General features: G+C 36.7%; 3 protein-coding genes across 3 annotated transcripts in view; 1 reads left to right on the forward strand and 2 right to left on the reverse strand.

Annotated features, from left to right (window-relative positions):
* LOC145227643 (dynein axonemal heavy chain 2-like) overlaps positions 1-20181 on the forward strand; it is a 65022-nt gene that overhangs the window by 4765 nt on the left and 40076 nt on the right. The window contains exons 11-36 of the mRNA XM_080092523.1: positions 204-377; positions 682-847; positions 1445-1591; positions 1897-2111; positions 2270-2404; positions 2531-2699; positions 3331-3441; positions 3626-3754; positions 4501-4686; positions 4811-4970; positions 5322-5514; positions 6218-6418; positions 6848-7004; positions 7631-7863; positions 8404-8530; positions 9020-9160; positions 9407-9535; positions 10049-10180; positions 10428-10504; positions 11040-11226; positions 11707-11845; positions 12096-12256; positions 12613-12757; positions 13146-13282; positions 13557-13667; positions 13991-14179. Of these exons, the coding sequence (XP_079948649.1) occupies positions 204-377; positions 682-847; positions 1445-1591; positions 1897-2111; positions 2270-2404; positions 2531-2699; positions 3331-3441; positions 3626-3754; positions 4501-4686; positions 4811-4970; positions 5322-5514; positions 6218-6418; positions 6848-7004; positions 7631-7863; positions 8404-8530; positions 9020-9160; positions 9407-9535; positions 10049-10180; positions 10428-10504; positions 11040-11226; positions 11707-11845; positions 12096-12256; positions 12613-12757; positions 13146-13282; positions 13557-13667; positions 13991-14179 (4051 nt within the window). The remainder of the gene's footprint in view (positions 1-203; positions 378-681; positions 848-1444; positions 1592-1896; positions 2112-2269; positions 2405-2530; positions 2700-3330; positions 3442-3625; positions 3755-4500; positions 4687-4810; positions 4971-5321; positions 5515-6217; positions 6419-6847; positions 7005-7630; positions 7864-8403; positions 8531-9019; positions 9161-9406; positions 9536-10048; positions 10181-10427; positions 10505-11039; positions 11227-11706; positions 11846-12095; positions 12257-12612; positions 12758-13145; positions 13283-13556; positions 13668-13990; positions 14180-20181) is intronic.
* On the reverse strand, positions 14847-16679 carry LOC145227644 (uncharacterized). Its single transcript, XM_080092524.1, has one exon. It carries the CDS (start codon positions 15963-15965, stop codon positions 15030-15032), a length of 936 nt encoding a protein of 311 aa, XP_079948650.1. The 5' UTR covers positions 15966-16679; the 3' UTR covers positions 14847-15029.
* Positions 16865-18584, reverse strand: LOC145227646 (putative methyltransferase DDB_G0268948). The gene has a single exon (XM_080092525.1). It carries the CDS (start codon positions 18425-18427, stop codon positions 17591-17593), a length of 837 nt encoding a protein of 278 aa, XP_079948651.1. The 5' UTR covers positions 18428-18584; the 3' UTR covers positions 16865-17590.

A 20181-nucleotide genomic window follows, 5' to 3' on the forward strand; every position in this document is an offset into this window, starting at 1 on the left:
AATCTTACCGCAGGCCAGATTTTTCTAGTCTGTGCTTTGCCATATAGGTATGCTTGGGAGACCGGCTTAATTCGGTACAACGCCTTCAATGGGCCTGGCGTCCTATGATTTCTGTTTGAAACTGTTCTCTATTATTTGCAAATCCGGCCAAATGCTTTCTAGTCCTTCAAATTTTGATGCTATGGTTATTTATAACTTTTCAGAGAGGATGGAAACAAAACAGAGTTGCCGTTTTTCTGTGGTCAACGGGGCCCTTCCATTGCACGAAGTTTGCTGGAAATCGAGGGAACTTTCGAGAAGCATTTGCAGATTTTACAAACTGTCAAGAAGGGAATTCTGGACGTCAAGAATACGTCATGGCATGACGACTACAACAAGTAAGTCACGTGACAAGTGTATGTTGTACTTTTAGTATGTTGTAAATAATATACTGAAAAATAGAAAGTATTTGAACGTCTTTTTATTATTCGAAATTTTGAAATTACCCATGGCCACTATTCCAGAAGTGAGGCATTATTGAATAGAAAAGTTGCAATCATTAAAAGCCATTTCTTTTTGGCGACCTTTGGCGCTTAACTTGTAAAAACATTTAGTCTTTAAATTATCTCGGCGAACGTCAACATTTGATGTGACTTTTTTAAATAATTTTCTGTTTGCAAAACACACAATTATTTTTTATAGATTTCGTGCTGGTGTGAAAGACCTTGAGGTGATGACGCAAAACCTAATTACGTCAGCATTTGAGACGGTTAACACTGTGGAGGAAGGAGTGATGTTACTTGATGTCTTCCAACATCTTTCTGTCAGAGAATCAATCAAGCGCACAATCGACAAAAAGACGGTCGAGGTAAAAGTCAAAAGAAAATCACAAAACGCATTTTTACATATTGTACATTTTGCATTGACACACCTATGACTGTTTTTCAAGGTTTGGTTTGGGTGACCGCTAAGTAGTTTTAAGAGACCGCAGGTGTTTCATTTAAATACCAAAAAATAGCCATTTCCAAATTTTGGGAAACCGCTGGAGAAATTTGAAACGGTCCCCCAGAACACCTTAAAAAAAACACTGCCTATGACTGTTTTTCAAGGTTACTTCTTGGTTGCCGGCTTTGCGCAGTATCGCATTGTAGTGTAATTTTCAGCGAGCAATAAAATCTATACTATACATAAAATAAAGTATGACATGAAAACAATGAGTTATTTCAATAAAGTCTAGCTTTAAGTTTTTTTCAGTGTGGTCATGAAGTATGACCATATGCATATGACCCAGATATATGAAATATACAGGGAACAAACACACAAAAAATCACATTGCTGTGTTGTAATGAACTTAATATTTGAATTTAAACTGAAAATATTAAATATTAAAAATTTAATATTTACTTCTGTGAACTATCCTGTTGTAGTTAATTTACCCCAAAACGTCTTCGTCTATTTTATTTAGGTATATGCAATGTTCAACGATGAACTGAACAATGTGAAAAAGGAACTCAGTTCAAAGACAACCAATATGATGTCACACCAACCAAAATACGCGGGAGCCGCTCATTGGGCGCGTGCGCTCAAGCGTAGAATCGATCGACCAATGGAGGTAAAGCAAGTGTAACTTTTGAAATGAAATAAAAACTACTTGTTTTTTAAATGCAAAGATTTCCCTAAACACTAAAAATAGGCATTGACAAGCATTTGAAGGTCATTCAAACAACTTGTGTATATAGGTTCTCACTAGAAAGTAACGTACTAAACCAGTATTTTCCAACATTTTAAAAATGAAATGGGCAAAAAGAAAAATAGACAAAACGAAGCATTTTAAGCTCGACTTTAAGTGCCCGTTTAAAATATTATTTGGAAAACATTACAAAAAACTGATTTAGACACGACATTTATTTATTTTAGGAGCTAAAAAGAGCATATTTTCTGCCTGAAATCGGTCTTGGCATGGAAACTCGTACAGCGTATACTCAACTTGCTACAGCTCTGGACGAATTCGTGAGGAAGACTTTCAACGAATGGACGTCAACTGTAGATGACAACAGTATTAAAAAGTTGGAAATATCGCTCATGCAAAAAGGCGCAGTCACCAAAGATATGCTGAACATGAATTTTGAAAGGTGACTTGAATGTGACGTCATATGGTTCTATGACGTAATAATTTGTACGTCACAATACCATTTATTCGTATGAAGTAGTGTGCTTAAAAAAACCTATTGCTAATTTAATGTGCTAATTTGTTGAAAGGTTTCGTTTATAAAGCCTTATTGCACTACAGAAACATATTGAAGTTGTTCAACGAAATTCACTACTGGGAACGTCTCATGTTTGAAATTCCTCACTACGTCAACGACGTATACTCCAAGCGGGAAGAACTACGAAGCTTACGCGAACATGTACTTCTCGTCGTCAGGTCGGTCACCTCATTGGCTAAAAAATGTGGGCGGGGCAATTATGGATGGGCGTGACCTTATATGTATCGTTGGTTGTTAAATTTTAAAACAAAAAAAGGTAAATTTTCTGCTGATTTTTCACGTAGGGACTACAACCGTATTATTTCCGTTCTCTCATTCGAGGAACGCGGCCTATTTAAAGAAAGGATTCGCTCATTGGATAAGAAAATTCATCCTGGCCTCACGAAACTGACGTGGGCGTCGAAAGGAATTTCGGAATATTTTGTTGGAGAATGTCGTTTACACTCGAAAAAGGTATTCGATTTCGCGTTTTTAATAAAGTGTTGCTTCCTATTTTTCTGCAACAGAAAAATAGATGAGAGTACTAATAAAATTTAGTGAACAAATATCGTTAGAATTTTGAGTTTAAATTAAAAGCTGTGGTTTAGGCGAAAACTTAAAATTGCTTTGAATTTAACATTTGAAGTTTCGCCTTTTTGGACACACCAAGTTTCAAGTTTATAACGTACTTCGGCATATTTATATATTTATATGGTATGTATACTGCAGGGGTGTCCAAACTTTTTTTAACGGGGGCCAAATTTTACCAGGTAAAGACGCCCGCGGGTCAACGTTTTTTCAGAATTAAGACACAAATTTACAGGATTTAAGGAAATTTTGTGATTTTGTTGAGTCAGCACCTTCCTTTTTACCGGTAAATGAAGTTCCATGGAAAGCTTTTGCGTGAAGTAGCGTCGCCAAAACCCAAAAACTTAATCCAAAATTTCAAACTATGGCGGGCCATACGCAACACAATTTAAAAAAACAAACAGCCGCGGGTCACTTAAAATGCCGTCGGGGGCCGCATTTGGCCCGCGGGCCGCAGTTTGGACACCCCTGGTATACTGTATGATATATTTGATTCGTAATCGTTTTTTTTGTCCAGGTTCAATCTATCGTTGACGACTATAAGCGGGCAAACATGTCGATTGCACAAAGTTGCCGAAAAATCAGTGAAATGCTGCTAGTTCACCTCGATGGAAAGAAGATTTATCAGGTACATAATAAGTATCTGAAGTTCTCGAGAGCTTCTGGTTGTACGGTTGTTTAAGGCTAACAGTTCATTTAAAAATGAAAATTTTTACAATTTTTTTGATGTTTTACTGCCAGGAATAAATGGCGTTTTGGTGCAAAACTTTTAGTTCAAAAAGTTTTAAGCAATGTTTTTTTAACTTTTTTAGGAGCTTGAGTTTCAAGACGACCAATACCGCCACAGAAACAACGTGCAGAAGAAATTGGAAGATATTCACCAAAAAATTCTGCAAACTATGAAGGACACTTATCTTGTGTTTAAATCGGACGGAATGGATGTAAGTTGTGTTGGTAATGAAACAAATAGTTTGATGGCAGTATATGTTGAAACTTATGGCATTTGCAATGCACGGTGCTAAATATTTTTTAAAACTTTGGCGGTTGCAAAATGAGATTACCCGGGTTTGGCTGTTACAAGGTTTAATAGTAAAGAAAACATTATTAAATACCCACTAAAGCATCGGTTCCCAAACTGGGGTCCGCGGTCCTTTAGGGGTCCATGAGGCAATTTTGGGGGTACCACGAAGCGGTTGAAGTAATTCTATAATCTTATTTCGCGTCAGTTTGAAAAATATGAAAAAGTTTGGGAACCACTGCACTAAAGGAAATTTTGAATTAAAAAACATTATTATAACGATTACAATTGTAGTAAATTCATTTTTTGTTTCTTTTTAAGTTGTCTTTTGTTCATTATCGAAAGGTTGTTGGTTGAAATCCAATCCAATTGTCATTTTTTATCATGTACAGTTTCTTAATAAATCCAGCCACTTGTTTTGGTCTTATGTCTGGTGTTTCTAAACCCAAACTGTTTTCATTTCTTTTGCAACTTATTTTCTGCTCATAATCATAAGCTTATGGGTTTAAATCTAACTCAACTGTTCTATCTTTTACGGTATGGGCATCTATATAAATTTATGTCTGGTGTTTCTAACCCATTTTTTTTTATTTCCCAAGTTGTTTTCTGCTCATTATCATAAGGTTGTGAGTTGAAATCTAACGCAAATCTTCTTGCTTTTATGCGTAGGTTCAACAGCATTGGGTGCGATACACCGAACGTATTGATCAGTATGTAGAAGATGCTTTCAGACTGAACGTGAAATCTTCGCTTCTTGAAATATCAAAAGCGATCAATGGTGATGGAAAATCTTCACCTAACCCTCTCTTTAGAGTAAAGGTCGTTTTGAAACCAGGAAAAAACAACACACCAGTGGTAAGCACTTAAAAAAAACACTGTGCATGGTTGGTGAAAAATGATTTTCGTTTAATATAAAAAGTACCATATACCACAGAAAACCTCAAAGTAGATTTTGAAAGGTGTTACACCCGTTTTGCAGGTTGAATTTTCACCGACTCTGCAACAACTTGCTACTATCGTCCGCAACGTTAACACACAACTCACAAGCGCTGTAGCTGGTTTCAAACATTTGCCCGAAATTTTAGCTCGCAGCAAGCGAATGCACTACGAACATAAAGAGACCATTGCTCTCATCATCGGTAAGTCAAAACTAGGGGTCGGTAATCCCTGCCCTGCCTGCTAAATTTTAATAGATTTGTAAGTTAAACCTAACACATTTCTTGTTTTCAGTTTGTTGTCATGTAACAATCTATGAAACCATGCTTACACCAAATAAAACAGAAAAAATGCAAAATTGAGCATCAGCCTTTCGTATTGTGTAACTAGAGTAAAAAAAAGTCAAATAATTTATGGTGACCTGGTTAGAAATGACCAAACTAAGCACACAAAATAGATTATTCACTAAATTTACGATTAACCCTCCTTTTGGTGTTAAGTACAGTAAGACATTTTGTATGACGTTGTGATGACACAAACGTATGACGTCACAGAAAAAGACGAGGAAACGAAAAAGATCCAGCGTAGCATCACTGAAGGAATGATCGAAAATTCGAAGCATTTGCAGAATTATCTCACCACGTGGGATAACTACAAGGAGATTTGGGAAATTAATAAGGACGCATTTATACGAAGATATCAGAGGCTGAATCCTCCGGTGGCAAGTTTTGATGCTGATATTGGAAGGTGATTAGTTGTTTTTCATTGACATGTTTGGCAATTTTAAATATACGGACATTTTTTTGCAAATTTATGGAACTATTTCTGGTCAAAAAGATTCACAAATAGAGGGATGTTTTCCATCAATTAAATTTAGATGATTTTCTTTAAATTAAGACATATGCTTTGCCCTTTTTTAAACATTAAACCTTTATTACCTGTGCAAATATTATTTACGTTTGTCTACAAACATAGTAATTTACTGGAGTACATAATGCACGTTTTATATTATTCTAAAACTACGCAAAGCAAAAAACACACACTGTGACGTTCTTGTCGAACTATTGGCTTTCACTTTTTGCACTACTCCAGTTGAATTAAACAGAAATATACATTTTTGAATTTACAAATCCAAGTACATTTCAAAACGTTGTGATAATTTATACACAATTATTGGCTTGTATTGTTCTGCTAAGACTATTTCGAAACGTGCATGTGTACCCAATACATTTGGTACCATAAAAAATGACTATTTACTCCTAAAAAAATATGCGGTAAACCTCGGTTAATCCATGCCTTTTTGGACCAAAAAAATCTTCCAGGTTAGGCGAAGATCCGGGTTAACCGAATCCGGTTTAAACGAGGTTTATTGTATGCGATAAATGTTAAATAGGATAAAGTCATTGTAGCGAATTGCTAAATTATGTCTTTAACTTTTCTCAACGTTTAGATACACAGAGGTCAGTAACAACGTACAGAAGGAGGAGACGGTTCTTAATATCGAATTTGTGCTCCTGGATTGCTCTCCACTTAAATTCGCTTTGCTTTCTCACTGCAACGAGTGGCAAAGTAAATTCACAACGCTTCTACGGGATATGGCTTCACAGAAACTAGCTGAGCTGACAGAATTTCTGAAAGTTAACGCTGAAAAGTAAGCACGTTTTTTTCTATTTGAATAAGGTGCATACTAGCTGGGCTACTAACATTTTACAGAACTTACCTTCATATTTAGTTTTTCATGGTACGCCAGGCCCATTGAAGGTGTCATACCGAATCAGTTGGTCACCCAGCATTCACATGTGTCTTGTTTGGTGAATAATTATTAAAAAAAAACTATTTACTTTTTAGTTAAATAATTAATTAAAATAAAGGTTTTTAACAGAAACTCAAAATTAGTTTGCATTTTTTTACAATTAGTTAAATTCTGCCAAAAAGACAGAGCTGTTCAATTTTCTTATGCATTATAACACACATATACTAACCCAGACAACATATATGTATTGAATATAGCAGCGATAAATACACAATAAATGCTAAACTATATTTAAGTTATTAATATTTAACCTATTCTCCCCTTTAGGGTGAGTCACGTGCCAAAGTCGTTGGACGAACTGGGCGATGGCTTGGAATTGTGGGAAAAGTTGCACACAGACCTGCAAGCCACTGAAGAACGAATCCCACCCATTCATGATCAGTTTGCGATCCTGGTAAAATACGAAGTTGTGATTGATGAAGAGGTCAGTGCTTTCACAAACAAGTTTCAAAGCGTTGGATGGCAACAATAGCCAATACGGCCCCAGCTGCACCAGCTGCACTGACGAGACCTTATAGGTCGAAACAGTGTGCTGTGTTTATTACTAAAATGTCGAAATTTGCGCGTTACTTTTGCTAACAACTGGCACTAGCATATTTTTAATTATTACTTTTTAAAGTATGTTTGGGTTTTACAGTTATGAACAAGATGTCAAAAAACGTTTTAAACACTCACAACGAAAAAATGTATTGCTATGACTAGGTTAACCTCTAAAATACGTACTAAGTCAAGTAGATTTGTTTTGTTAAGAGGATGGTTATGCCCTCGTGGTTCCGACGATAATGTTTTCGTGATTTTAAGACAGAATCATTGCTTTGCTATTACGATTTTGTAAGTTAACTGTCTGACGGCCAATGTACAGCATGTCCATAAAGGCAGATCTTGAATAAACCAGTTTTATGTAATAAAGTAGTATTTTTTCCCTCAGACTTCGTTACCAAACGATAATTTATTTATTTATTTGAACTCGAACCGTAAACTGCCTTCCACTACCTTCCACTACCTAGCTTTTACAGATGCTTTTGCGATGGTAACTTGTGTTCGTTATAGACACAAGCCACCCTGGACAATCTAGGATCAGAATGGGTCGCATTCCAACAAGCCATCATTGATGCTGACGTCATGCTAAAGAAGAACAAAGAAAAGTTCAAGACAGGATTGCTAAGTCAGGCTGAAGAATTTCGGAAACGAGTTGGAGCTCTCTCATACGATTTTGCACAACAGGGACCATTTTCCAGCTCCTTTACTTCTGAAGATGCTATTGGAACTATTGCTAATTTCAAGTTAGTTATTTTGTAGCTGAGGAATTTAATTTAAACTGTGAATTTTTTTTGCAAATGTAGGACTTCAGTGTAGCATAGTATTTATGTTTTTTAATTCAGTAGTGTCAGTATGATTACTCTAATTTTTTTCTGCGGTTCTGTGTTTAACGATTAATGCTTTCCAACTTGGGCTTGAAGTTGGAATTTGAAAGGTTTAAATTGAGAAAAAAACTTAAAAAGGCTTAAAAAATGTGGTGTTGGTGATGTCGGTAAAAGCCCATAGAATGACGCCATGTATGTTATTATTGTGACAAAATGACAAACAAGGATACACATGTAACATTTTAGTTTAGTATTAACGTACATCTCAAAACTATTGATTTCAATGCAACCATTATCATGGTTCATCTTATTACATATAAGCGACATCGGAACCCAAAGCTTGGCATAAAATCCATGACACTTAGATGTTATCTTTCATTTGGCAATACTTATTAATATACGTGCCAACGTTATATGATTTTAGTGCTTAAAGTAATCTTTTCTGTTAAATTTTAACAGGAAAGGTGTTGGCGATCTGAAATTGGAGGAAGTAAGTTTGCGAAGAGGACTTGGTTTGTTCAAAATTGAGCAACAACCATCAAAAGATCTCATCAACCTCGACAAAGACCTGGACTACATTGACCAGGTACAACACAAAATTAAACTTGTAAATTGAATGTCACCCTTTTGTGAATCAACCTGTTTCCAATTAACTTACGTTTGTATTGTTTTCATCTTCATAATTTCTTTTATTTGTTATAATTGCAATCATGTATACACTAGGAAACTAAACATAGAATAATAGAAAGGTTACATGATAATGACAAACACGAATTGTAGTTTTCCAAAATAATGCTTTACAAACCAATCTGTTAACCAGAGCAAAACGCGGGTCTGAAATTTGGTCCCAAACCCAGGCACAACTAAAGTTTGTTTTTAAACAATGCCTGTCTGAATTTCACTCGAAAGGTGAAAATACGGAACAACTGATACCGAGTGTAAAGTTTTGTTTAAGCTAATACCGAAACAGGCCTTAACCCAAACGCAAACCTGAACCCACCCAGAAAAGTACGGCGACTTGCAACAGCTCTGCGCTAGTCATACCTCTTACTGTTTACGTAAATTTTTTGATTAGGTTTGGGATTTGACGAAAGAATGGGAGGTGTTATGGGCAGAATGGAAGATCGGTCAGTTTAAGGACCTGGTCACTACAGATATGGAAATGACCGCTCAAAGCTTGTACAAGAAACTCAATAAACTGAGTCGTGAAGTTAAGGTAAGACTGGAGTTTAAAACTTGGACGCTTCATACGTTGCTTTTGCCTTGTTATCAATAGCACCTTGCTTTTGATTTAGTATATGTTGCTGTAAAATGTAACATCCCAAAGAACTGTACGTTCAGCAGTATGTGGACTTTAATTTAGAACACATCTGCGTAGACACTTAGACAAAATTAAAATTAGGGTTTTGGTTAAGGTTTTATTGTACGTAAATTAACATTTGTATGAAATTGTAATTGGAAGGACAAAGAATGGGAAATTGTTGAATTTTCGAAGAACAGAATCGACCAGTTCAAACGCACAATGCCATTGATCACCGATTTGAAAAATCAAGCTATGCGCGAAAGACATTGGAACCAAATTAAAACCGAAGTAAGAAGAAAATATAGGTTTTATACCAATAATATATATTTGTTCCACAAACATATTTTTCTCGATGTGTGGTTATATTTGTATTTATTTGATGTGACAAATCCAAAACTTATCATAACCGGTTATTCAAATAATAGAATCGTGTCCATAGAGTGAAGGACTTGTGAAGGATGATTAAATACAGAGTAAAGGACACACATTACGCTATTTAATATGTGTGCACTGCACATTATTCCTGAAAACAAAAACGCAAAAAGTTCTTACATAATGCATTATATTTGAAAGATACTGACGATGCCTATCAATTAGGTGAAATAAATAGATCTGAAAAAACGATGGATGACGTCAGGCTTAAAAAGTTTTCAGTCTGGTATTATACGCGACTTTTGTCTCCGTTTCTAGTACTGAGTCTCTGGTGACTCTTAATTATATAAAATACCACACACAGTTCATAGATCCAGTGCATTGATAGAAAGTGATATCGTGGAAAAATTATGGGTTTATTGTGTTTAGGTGCAACGTCCCTTTGATCATCTGAGCGAAACTTTCACACTGGAGCGAATCATTGAACTGGGGTTGGACGCTCATGCTGAACAAATATCAGAAATATCAGGAGCCGCAAGCAAAGAGTTGGCTATTGAGGAGGTATGTTAAGTATATGAGACAATGCTTTACTTTGGTATAAGAATTACAGAACGCCATGTGTGTCCTATATAATCTCTTATCGTGGGTTCGAATCCCACCAATGGCTAGATTTTTAAAGCCTGCCTCATATCACTCAATATTATCGATTTAGATTAATGTAGTGTAAATATAAATATGTCGTTATTGTAGATCATTTGAAATTTTGAGAATGACATTCGGTCACTTTTATTTTTATTCTTGTTTTTAGACTTTGGCTGACATTGAGTCGATATGGAATGACATTATTCTCGATATTACCCCGTACAAAGACAAGGGACACTTCAAGTAAGACTTTTCTACCAAATAAACAATGTGCTGCATTTCCAGTCTAATGAAAACCCACCTACTACTTAGCATCGTCGGTTTTGTTTCGCCAGTTAGTCCAAATTCTACTTTACAAAGTACAGGTATAGGCAAAATTTTAACGAAAAAAGTTACAACAACATGATAGTTAAACACTCATCTCAAAGAATAAACAAATTCGTAGAGCTCGTTGAAAAGCCTGCGCACTCTTTTATAGACAGAAAATGGTGGCACACTTCCTTTTGTGGCGTTATTTTACCCCTGAAAATGCTTAGTTAAACAAGTTATAACTTGAGGCGCTTAGTACTGGACTAAACATAAATCTTGTTTTTAGGCCTTTTTGTATACATGATAAATAAAAAAAGATAACTGTAATGTGTGTTCAATTTGACAAATTTAAATCGTTTTAAGTGAGGTTGTTAAAAGTTCGCAACAATTTAAGTCACGCAGTTTGCTAAAACTCGTAGTGACTCCGTTAAACTCCTCGATTGACACTTTTCAATTTGTTTGTCACCAGACTTCGAGGAACAGACGAAATTTTCCAGCAGCTTGAAGACCACCAGGTGACGCTGTCGACAATGAAGGCCTCTCGTTTCGTAAAAGCTTTTGAGAAGCAAGTAGATTTGTGGGAAAGGACCCTCTCACTCATCATGGAATGCATTGAGATGATTTTGACCGTACAAAGACAATGGATGTACCTTGAGGTAGTAAATAGAATCCGCCCAACAGGACAGCTTTATAAAATCATTTGACAAAGACTATAGTATTTTACCATTATATTTTCATGGCTTACATATTTCGTAAATATGTGCCGTGTTATATTTTGAGATTACAACTGGACAAGAATTATGTGTGTTTAAGTATTAGCGTTTTTGTGTAAGGTAAATTTGACCTACCGAATGACGTTTTTAACCCTGCAATGATTTAACTTAACAAACCCAGCATATTTTGTCATGTTAATTTTGCACAAAGACCCTACATATATTGAAGTGTGTCAACAGACAAGTACGTCTCATGCAGTCAAAGTGATGTGGCTTTTTTGTTTCCCAGTTTTAACCCCAGCAACCTCCAACAAACTTTGCATTTTTTCGATCGAACAGTTCTTGACTTAAGCCCAACAACATATGATGCCTTAGTTTTTCAGCGTATCTAATAGAAATTGATCAAACTCTTGTTTCTTTTAGAACATTTTCCTTGGCGAAGACATCCGCAAACAACTTCCCCGCGAGTCGGCCGAATTCGACGAAGTCAACATGAACTGGAAAGTGATAATGACGAGGTTGAGTAAAGACAACAACGCACGAAGGGGAACTCATCACCCCGGTAAGTTTTTCTCGCATTATAAAAATTTATTGCGGGAGTTGTTGTTTTTTTACACAACTTAAATTTCAATCTTCCGTTAATGTTAAAACAAAAATAAACGGTTTTAGACTAATTTTTAGACCTGTCAAAATGCTTAACAAACTTTCGGAGGCGATTCGTGGCATATCTAGAGGAGATTCAAAAGTCGCTAAACTAAGTTTTAGAACTGTCAATTTGATGTGTTTTGATATACTGTGGCGTTGCTGTTTAGGAATGCTGGAGCAGTTGAACGACATGAACGCAAAACTAGAGGAGATTCAAAAGTCGCTTGACATGTACCTGGAGACAAAAAGACAAATTTTCCCTAGGTTTTATTTCCTCTCCAACGACGATTTGTTGGAAATTCTTGGCCAATCCAGAAACCCAGAAGCTGTAAGTGTAAAATACCAAGTTGTTTTGACTAAACAACTCTCTCTGATTGTTTTAAACTTTTTGGTTTCGAATTTTGGTTTCGGCCGAATCAACCGAATCATGTTTGACGTCACGCGAAGTCGTAAGCTGTGCGTTTGACCTGAAAACATAAGTTCTACCTGGCAAACAGTGGTGTTTCACAAAAGTATAGTTGTGTATTATTTTCGATTTAGATTTGTGAGGTTTAAGCTTGTCTCGGCCACGGTTGTAAGCCTGCCAATTAATTACTGACTTTTTGTCTGGAGTGGAAAAAAAGGAGATGTGTGAAATCATAATAGTTAACGCGACAATTACTCACCCCCACTTTTTTGGTGCAGGTGCAACCTCATTTGAAAAAGTGTTTCGACAACATCAAGTCACTGATGATGAAGAAAATCGGTCACGGACAGAAGATGGAGGCCTCGGGAATGTATTCATCAGAAGGGGAGTTTGTGGAGTTTGGGAATCCTGTGCTGCTGGAGGGTAAGTAACTATAATACTGGCTTAAAATTGCTGTTTTTTAAGCTTTTGGTTTCACAGATTCCTGACATGTGAAAAAACATGTCATTTTATTTAACTCCTTAACGCATTGTCTAGCTGTATATGTTTTCTCTGACAATAAACATGCAAGATAACACGTGATCAAAGCATATGGCAATAGACAATGTTTTTAAATAACGTTCTTGGGTAACGTACTTAAATTTGACTTGATTAAATGCTATGCTTAACTTAAATAAATTATTCGTTGCCCAAGCTTTCGAATCCAATATTTGTGGGCTTGGGTATGTGTGCTGACCAAGAACGGTCCGCGCTTTTAGTTAACTTTTAAAAACATGGTCATATATCGTCAACAACTATAACTAAATTACAGGACCGGTAGAGGCGTGGTTGTGTGATGTGGAACGCACAATGAGGTGGACTCTTAAGGAGGTTTTAAAGCAAACTCGTAACGCCTTGAAAAAGATGCTCAACAAGAGAGACAGATGGATCAAGGACTGGCCCGGACAGGTACAATAAAACACAAAAATTCTGTTGTTGGTAATAAACATAAACGAATAGTCAAATTGAAATGATGCTCAAAACGCTATCAAGTTCTCGTCTTCCGCAAAACTGTTGGTAAGTAGTTGTTACCTTATCGGCTATTTGCTACTCGGCACATCTGTTGGCAAGTTATCGTTACTTCGTATGGGTTTAATTTAAATTTAATAGTACTTTGTAAGTTCTAGTGTTTTGTTTCCTTCTTAATGTGCAGATGTAAAAATGTTTTTTATTTGTCTTTTAGCCTGTAATTACCGCAAGTCAGATTCAGTGGACTGCCGACTGCACAAAAGCTTTGATCACATGCAAAGAACGGGGTGATAAGAAAGCACTGAAAAGTGTGAAAAAGAAGCAAGTGAGTGACACAAAGCTGCTTTATAAAAAGTTTAATAAAATTGGTAACGATTTGTTACCAGATCAGTAAGCAACTATAGTAGCTGCAAGATATATTTTAGTCTTGCAGCCATTTCTCTGTAATTTGAAGTTTTTTTATGATTCTTATGGAATTAAAGATGTCTTTTCGGATACAATTCTGTCCTCAATGCATTCCTAGTAACAAATAGATTGGGAACTGATTATATTTGAATGATAAAGTAATGATGCCTAAACGGCGGAACTATTACCCACAATCCCAAAGTGACTCTTTTGCTTAAACAACAAATACTTGTTTGCACGAAGGTGTCAATGCTCAACAAATACTCTGAAGCAATTCGAGGCAACCTGAACAAAAACCAGAGGTCGAAGGTCGTCGCCCTGGTGACGATTGAAGTGCACGCGCGTGACGTCATCGACAAGTTGATCAAAACCGGCACCAATGACGTCACAGCTTTTGAGTGGCTTCAGCAACTTAGACTTTACTGGGACAAGGTCAGTAAGGTTTTTAGTGTATTTTGGAAGTTGCTAATGATGGTTTCACCGTTTATGACGTCATATTGACGTTGCATTTAAAAAATGCGATTGTTTTCCGTCTATCAATTAAGGTTGATTGGTTAAGCTGGCCGTGAAAGGTTATTTATGCTGAGCAGAAACCAGCGTTTTTTCTGTATGTTCGCTGGTGAGGCAAATGTTTGATCAGTATAGGTAGTGGTTTTGGCGTGGAAATAGTCCTGTCTGATTTAAGGAAATATACTTTACATAGATATTTACTTTTTAAACTGTACCTGCTGAATTGGGTGTTTTTTACCATACAGCCCAGAGTTGTAATTCGGATCGGGTTTGGGCTTAGGTTTCTTCAAAAAAACGGGCCTGATTCGGGCCTAACTTTACAGTCTGTGTCAGTATTTTTTGAATAATTTCAAGTAGCTAAATAGCCAGTTGCTGAACCTGACCTAATGTCAAACAGCCCTAAAACGCCTTGTTCAAGATCAATTGCCTATTATTGTCTATTGTGTTTGTTGCATTGGCCTTTCCTGGTGCTTCAATGTATAGGCCTTTCAAAATTCAAACTTTCGGGCCTAAACTAAGCTTTAAAAAAATAAGCTTTTTTGACATTTGCTTTGTCCCTTTGCCACTTTAATTTGTTACACCATTTATGTCTATCGTATACATATATTGTAGAATGTAGATGAACGTGAATCGAGCAAGTTGCATACACGTATAAGTGCACTAGAAACACGGTGATTGTTGATTTGATCAATTAAACACTCAGCTACCTACTTTTAATTGCAATATTTTACTGGCACTAAAAGTATTGCAGTTTTTTTACGTTTGCAACATTTTAGGTGTTTTTTGGCGACAAATTTTGAGCCATAATAATTCCAAACACAAAAAACAATTCCAAGTTAATTTCCTCATGATTAATGCCTTCATTCAATCTCCAAGCTTTCTTTAACCTTTCAGCAAATTTTGCCACTTGATCGAACTCCTTGCTTTGAAAAGCGTCAATTGTTTTAAGCATTCCCATGTATTCAGCCATACTATAAGTCTTTTGCATTTCCAACTTGAATCGAGATTTTTGGTTGCTTGGAATTTGCTCGTAGATATCTTGGTAATGACTTTTCAGCTGGTCGTAATGGTTTTTGTTGTAAGTCGATTCTGATAGAGCTTCCTCTAATATAGCTTGGTGTTGACTTACATAGGGCTCTTTAGCGCTACCTGCTGGTTGCACAGTCGGAAAATAGTAACACAGTAGCGCTAGAGAGCCATCCGGTTTCAAAATTCGCTTAGCTTCGGGAAAAAACTTAGTCAAGTCAAAAAAGTGCGCGCATTCTGCGCTCAAAAGCAAATCAACACTTGCGTTTTCAACTGGCATTGCTTCAGCACTAGATTCCGCGTAAGTCACGTGACTAAATATGGCGTTTTGCTGATTGGCTATTTTGATCATGTTGGGACTGCGGTCTGTTGCTATGACTTCCTTAAAATATGGAGCAAAGAGGTTTGTAGCTTGTCCACTTCCACAACCAACTTCCACCATGCGTTCCAACTTCTTGCTCACGTCATAATTTTTCTTGTTGTTGACCACGTATTTAATGACGTAATCGGACGCCGTTTTGGGGTAAAGTCCTCTGTATTTGACGTATATTTCCGTTAGCTTTGCTGATTCGTAAAACCGTTGCATGGCTTTTTTACGACGAGGTATGTAAGTTATACTGTTACTGGCATTCAGCGAGTTTAACAAGTAGCCTGTCAACGTTGAGAAAGTTTGGTTTAACATAAGCGTTTTTAAATAAAGTTAACTAACACATAACTGCCAGAGAGCTTGTGTAGATATAACTTGTAATACATCACGAACGATAAACTGTCTCTTTAATATCTTATTTTTTATTTTTTTACGGTATTTATAAATCTCAGATTCGCGTTCTTTTTCTGCTCTGTATCTCTCTGACTGCTTTGTGTATCAGTTAAATGCGTAGGCCCGATCCACATTGGTTAATTGCTCGCACGCACGATCGCTCGCTTGGCTTGGAATTGCGTCGGCGTTGAGCACATTGTCTACTTCATGTTTGGTTGACTGCTAACATTTTGTCAAGACTAAATGATATGAAATCCCGCATAAGATTATTAAACATAATTTTTCCTGAATAATATTTGCTTTATTACTCATTTCTATATATTTGCTGATCTGTGATTACTAGCTAGCACAACATAACGAGTTTAAACATTATCTGGTATTTATGTAACATCGTTTGGGATACACAAAATATATCAAAGAACAAATATATGCAGTTTTACTAACTTAAACACCATGTGGCTCAACCCCTGCATAGCAAATTCGTTCACTTTTGCCTGCACGCGCTGCCCGAACAATGGATTTTCAATTCGGCTGCGAGTGACGCACGCAGCGTGAGATCAAGCTCGCGCCGCCTGCGGACAAAACATTAATAAACAAAGATCGTGCGAGCAGTGTGGATGGGGCCTAACTCATGGTAAAACCGTTTTGCTCGCAAGCGATTTTAGCCTGCTAGCTGTTGAGCAATTGTGTTCCTATCAAGCACCACTTCTTTTGCGTATTGTGGATGCTAGGTTTTATTGGCTTTGTATTGGTTACGACTTTTTCGAAACATTTGTGCGCTAAGCGCATACAAACTAAAAAAAAGTATTGCTAACAAGCACTTGATTATTAGTAATTTAATTTGTACGCGCGTTTTTTAACACTTTACAAACATTTTCACGTGTTGAAAAAAAAAATAAGTTTAATAAAAAATAAAAAATAAACTAATTTTGTCTTGTACATTCAAAAAGAACATAAATAGGGACCAACAACAAGAAAAAATACAATTAACATGATCAGTTCTTTACAAGATTTACACACACACAAAATTTTATCTGCGTTTTTCCTTATAGAGAAATGTGGTTTTATTTAACTTCCCTTTTCCATCGTATGTTTACATTTACATTACATGAAAAGTTATCCCTTTGAGTCCACAAGGTTAGATATATGCTTCAAAACCCACAAAGTACACAAACTATGGGGCACAAGCTCCCATGTATTACAAAGTGCTTAATATAAGGCTTTAACGGTAGCCGCTGACTTTCAGGCGTTTCGTAAATATCGTTGACCTGTCCGCACTTTAGTTAAACAATACAAGAAAGGTTATTAGACTGAAAAGCCTCAAGACATACAAATCATATCCAAAATATACTCAAAATCTTTTTTTTTTGTGTAACCTTTTTTGTGAAACAGAAATATTAATTTCGCCTCACGCTGGTCGTCTGCCACTCTTTTGAGTGTATTTTGTATATTTGATAATTGAAGACAGTTACACAGGCTGATTCTTGTAGTCTGGTATGACATTACACTTGCGACATACAAAGCATTGTTGAAAAGTAAACTTCAATTTAAATTTTGGACTTTAAATTTCGTGCCACAATCACTCGAAACTCAAAATGCAGGTCGATGTTAAATTGTGATTCGTCAGTATTTTCGTCCAGGCCCCAAGCTTTCTTTAACATTCCAGAAAACCTGTTCAACAACTGATCTTTTTTGGTGTTTTGGAAAGCGTCAACTGTTTTAAGCATCGCAATATACACTGCCAAGCTTACAGTAATCTTTTTATGCATTTTGAAGCTCACTTTTTGGTCACTTGGGATTTTTAGGAAAATGTTTGGGTAGAAATTCTCAAGCTCTTTGTACGCGTCCCGGTTGTAAGTCGCTTCAGACATAAGCTCATTTAAAACCTTCCAATACGGTTCCACATATGGCTCTTTGGCGCTTCCAGTGGGATGTATGGAAGGAATATAGTAACACAGTAGCGCTAGAGAGCCATCTGGTTTTAAAACTCGGCTCACTTCGGAAAAATACTTTGGTAAGTCAAACCAATGGGCGCATTCAGCGCTTAAAATCATATCCACGCTTCCATTTTCGGCATCAATCGACTCGGCGCAGCCTTCTGCATATCGCACGTGACTAAATTCGTTTTGCTGATTGGCTCTCTTGATCATATTGGGGCTGACATCGGTGGCTATGACTTCCTTAAAATATGGAGCAAATAGGTTTGTGGCTTGTCCACTTCCACAACCAACTTCCAGCATACGTTCCAACTTCTTGCTTTCGTCATAATTTCTCTTGTTGTTGACCACGTGTTTGATGACGTGATTGGCTGTGTCTTTCGGGTAAAGTCCTCTGTACTTGGCGTAAAAGTCGGTGATTTCTTTGCTCTCGTAGTAACGTTGCATTTTGATATCAAACAGAACTGTTTGTTTTAAAAATAAACCCGATGAAAAGAAACAAATAGTGGAAACTTATTGTAAGTAACATAGATACATGTGGCCATATTTATTTCGCTTACTTGGTTGATAACATTGTTCTATCAAAGAACTCATTTACGCATCTATGATATTTCTCTTAAATAAAGATTACATAAAAAATCCGCACTTTCAAAAGTTACCAAGTGGAATTGACATTTTTATCGCATTTTAATTACAGTACGCTAAACATACTATCCTATATTGCAAGCCTTATCAGAAAAACCTGGTGTCTGGACTGCATTGCCTGACTCAAGGGTGTCCAAAGTGCGGCCCGCGGGTCAAATACGCCCTCGGCGGTTATTTCACCTGGCCCGCGGCTGTCCGTTCAACTTGTGTTGCGTATGGCCCGCCAAAGTTTGGATGAAATGTTTGGGTTTTGGCGACTTGCGACTTTACGTAAAAGCTGTTCATGAAACTTTATTTACCGGTAAAAAGGAAGTATACATGATGCTGACGCAATCAAATCTCCTAATTTCATTAAATCCCGTTTATTTGTGTTCTAATTCTGTGGTTTAAAGTTTCACAAAAAACGTGGTGAAAAAAACTGTTGATTAAAGTCCGCCGGTGTGTAGGTTTCATCCTATGCTAGGCCCAGATTTAAATGAATAAGATCCAAATTCACATTATTTTTACTGTGACAATCGCCCTGCACTGATACAGACATTAGCGGTTGTTAAATATAATGAATCGATTATACACAATTTCACGTTCCGTTTTCAGGGTTACGCTAAAGATGGGACTGACTATCGGAAGTTCCTTAACGGCTAACTCTGATCGGCAGCAAACCTTTCCTTTTACATTTATTCATCAACAACTTTATCCACATATAATCAAAGCTACGAAAAACAAAGTCACTAGTCCGGCGCTACTTTGGAGTTATCTCTTCATATCGAATCACGAGAATTAAAGCTTGCGCAACAATGATTGAGGTAAAACGGCGCTAACTTGCCGTGGCCATTTCCTGCAGATAAAACAATAGTGACTTGCACCCCGTAACAGCGCGACGTGATAAAATTGACACATTGATGACAAGAACAATTGTTAAGTGGTGGTGTGGAGCGGCCACTCGCAACGAAAGGTGTGACATGTACATTAAACATCCAGTGGTTGCGGGATATCGTCACATGAGAAATAGGTTGCAGACTATCCGGTCTAGCACATTTGTGACACACAAGCTCTCTGACAGTTTTGCAAGTGATTTCAAGCTGTTTCAAGTCCGCGTCTAGTGGATCCAGGACCGGGGCATGAAACTTGAACATTTTTTTTGCCAATTCCTATTTTCGATTTTTTTTGTACAAGTCCAATACCAAATCCGATAGAGATTTTTTTCATCCTTTTTAAAACACAAATTACTATTCGGCCTAAATTAAGCACTTTAAAGAAGCGTATGAAAGACCTTTGTGTTTTAGGAAACTAAAACATTGCAACATAACATACTTGTCAAAACAAAGAAATAGAATGTTGCGATTCAAGGTACTGTTGTGATGTATAAATTGATGAGTAGCCTATACCTTAGTTAAGCAACGTAGAAGTTAAAAAAGAAAAATGCGCAAACTGACTCCAAAATTAAGAACTCTGAGCTGCACCTGACTGATAACAACTAGAACGTAAAAGGTTTATTAAACAAATATGTAAAGCGACGACAAACGTACTAGTATAACGTTGGCGATTACTTAATTGCC

The sequence above is a fragment of the Phallusia mammillata genome, chromosome 5, assembly GCF_965637545.1.
Source record: "Phallusia mammillata chromosome 5, kaPhaMamm4.hap1.1, whole genome shotgun sequence".
Taxonomy (NCBI): Eukaryota; Metazoa; Chordata; class Ascidiacea; order Phlebobranchia; family Ascidiidae; genus Phallusia; species Phallusia mammillata.

What these genes read in the sequence shown, in the direction of transcription:
- LOC145227646 (XM_080092525.1), bottom strand. Translation starts at nt 18,427, where the DNA reads ATGCAACGTTACTACGAGAGCAAAGAAATCACCGACTTTTACGCCAAG.
- LOC145227644 (XM_080092524.1), bottom strand. Translation starts at nt 15,965, where the DNA reads ATGTTAAACCAAACTTTCTCAACGTTGACAGGCTACTTGTTAAACTCG.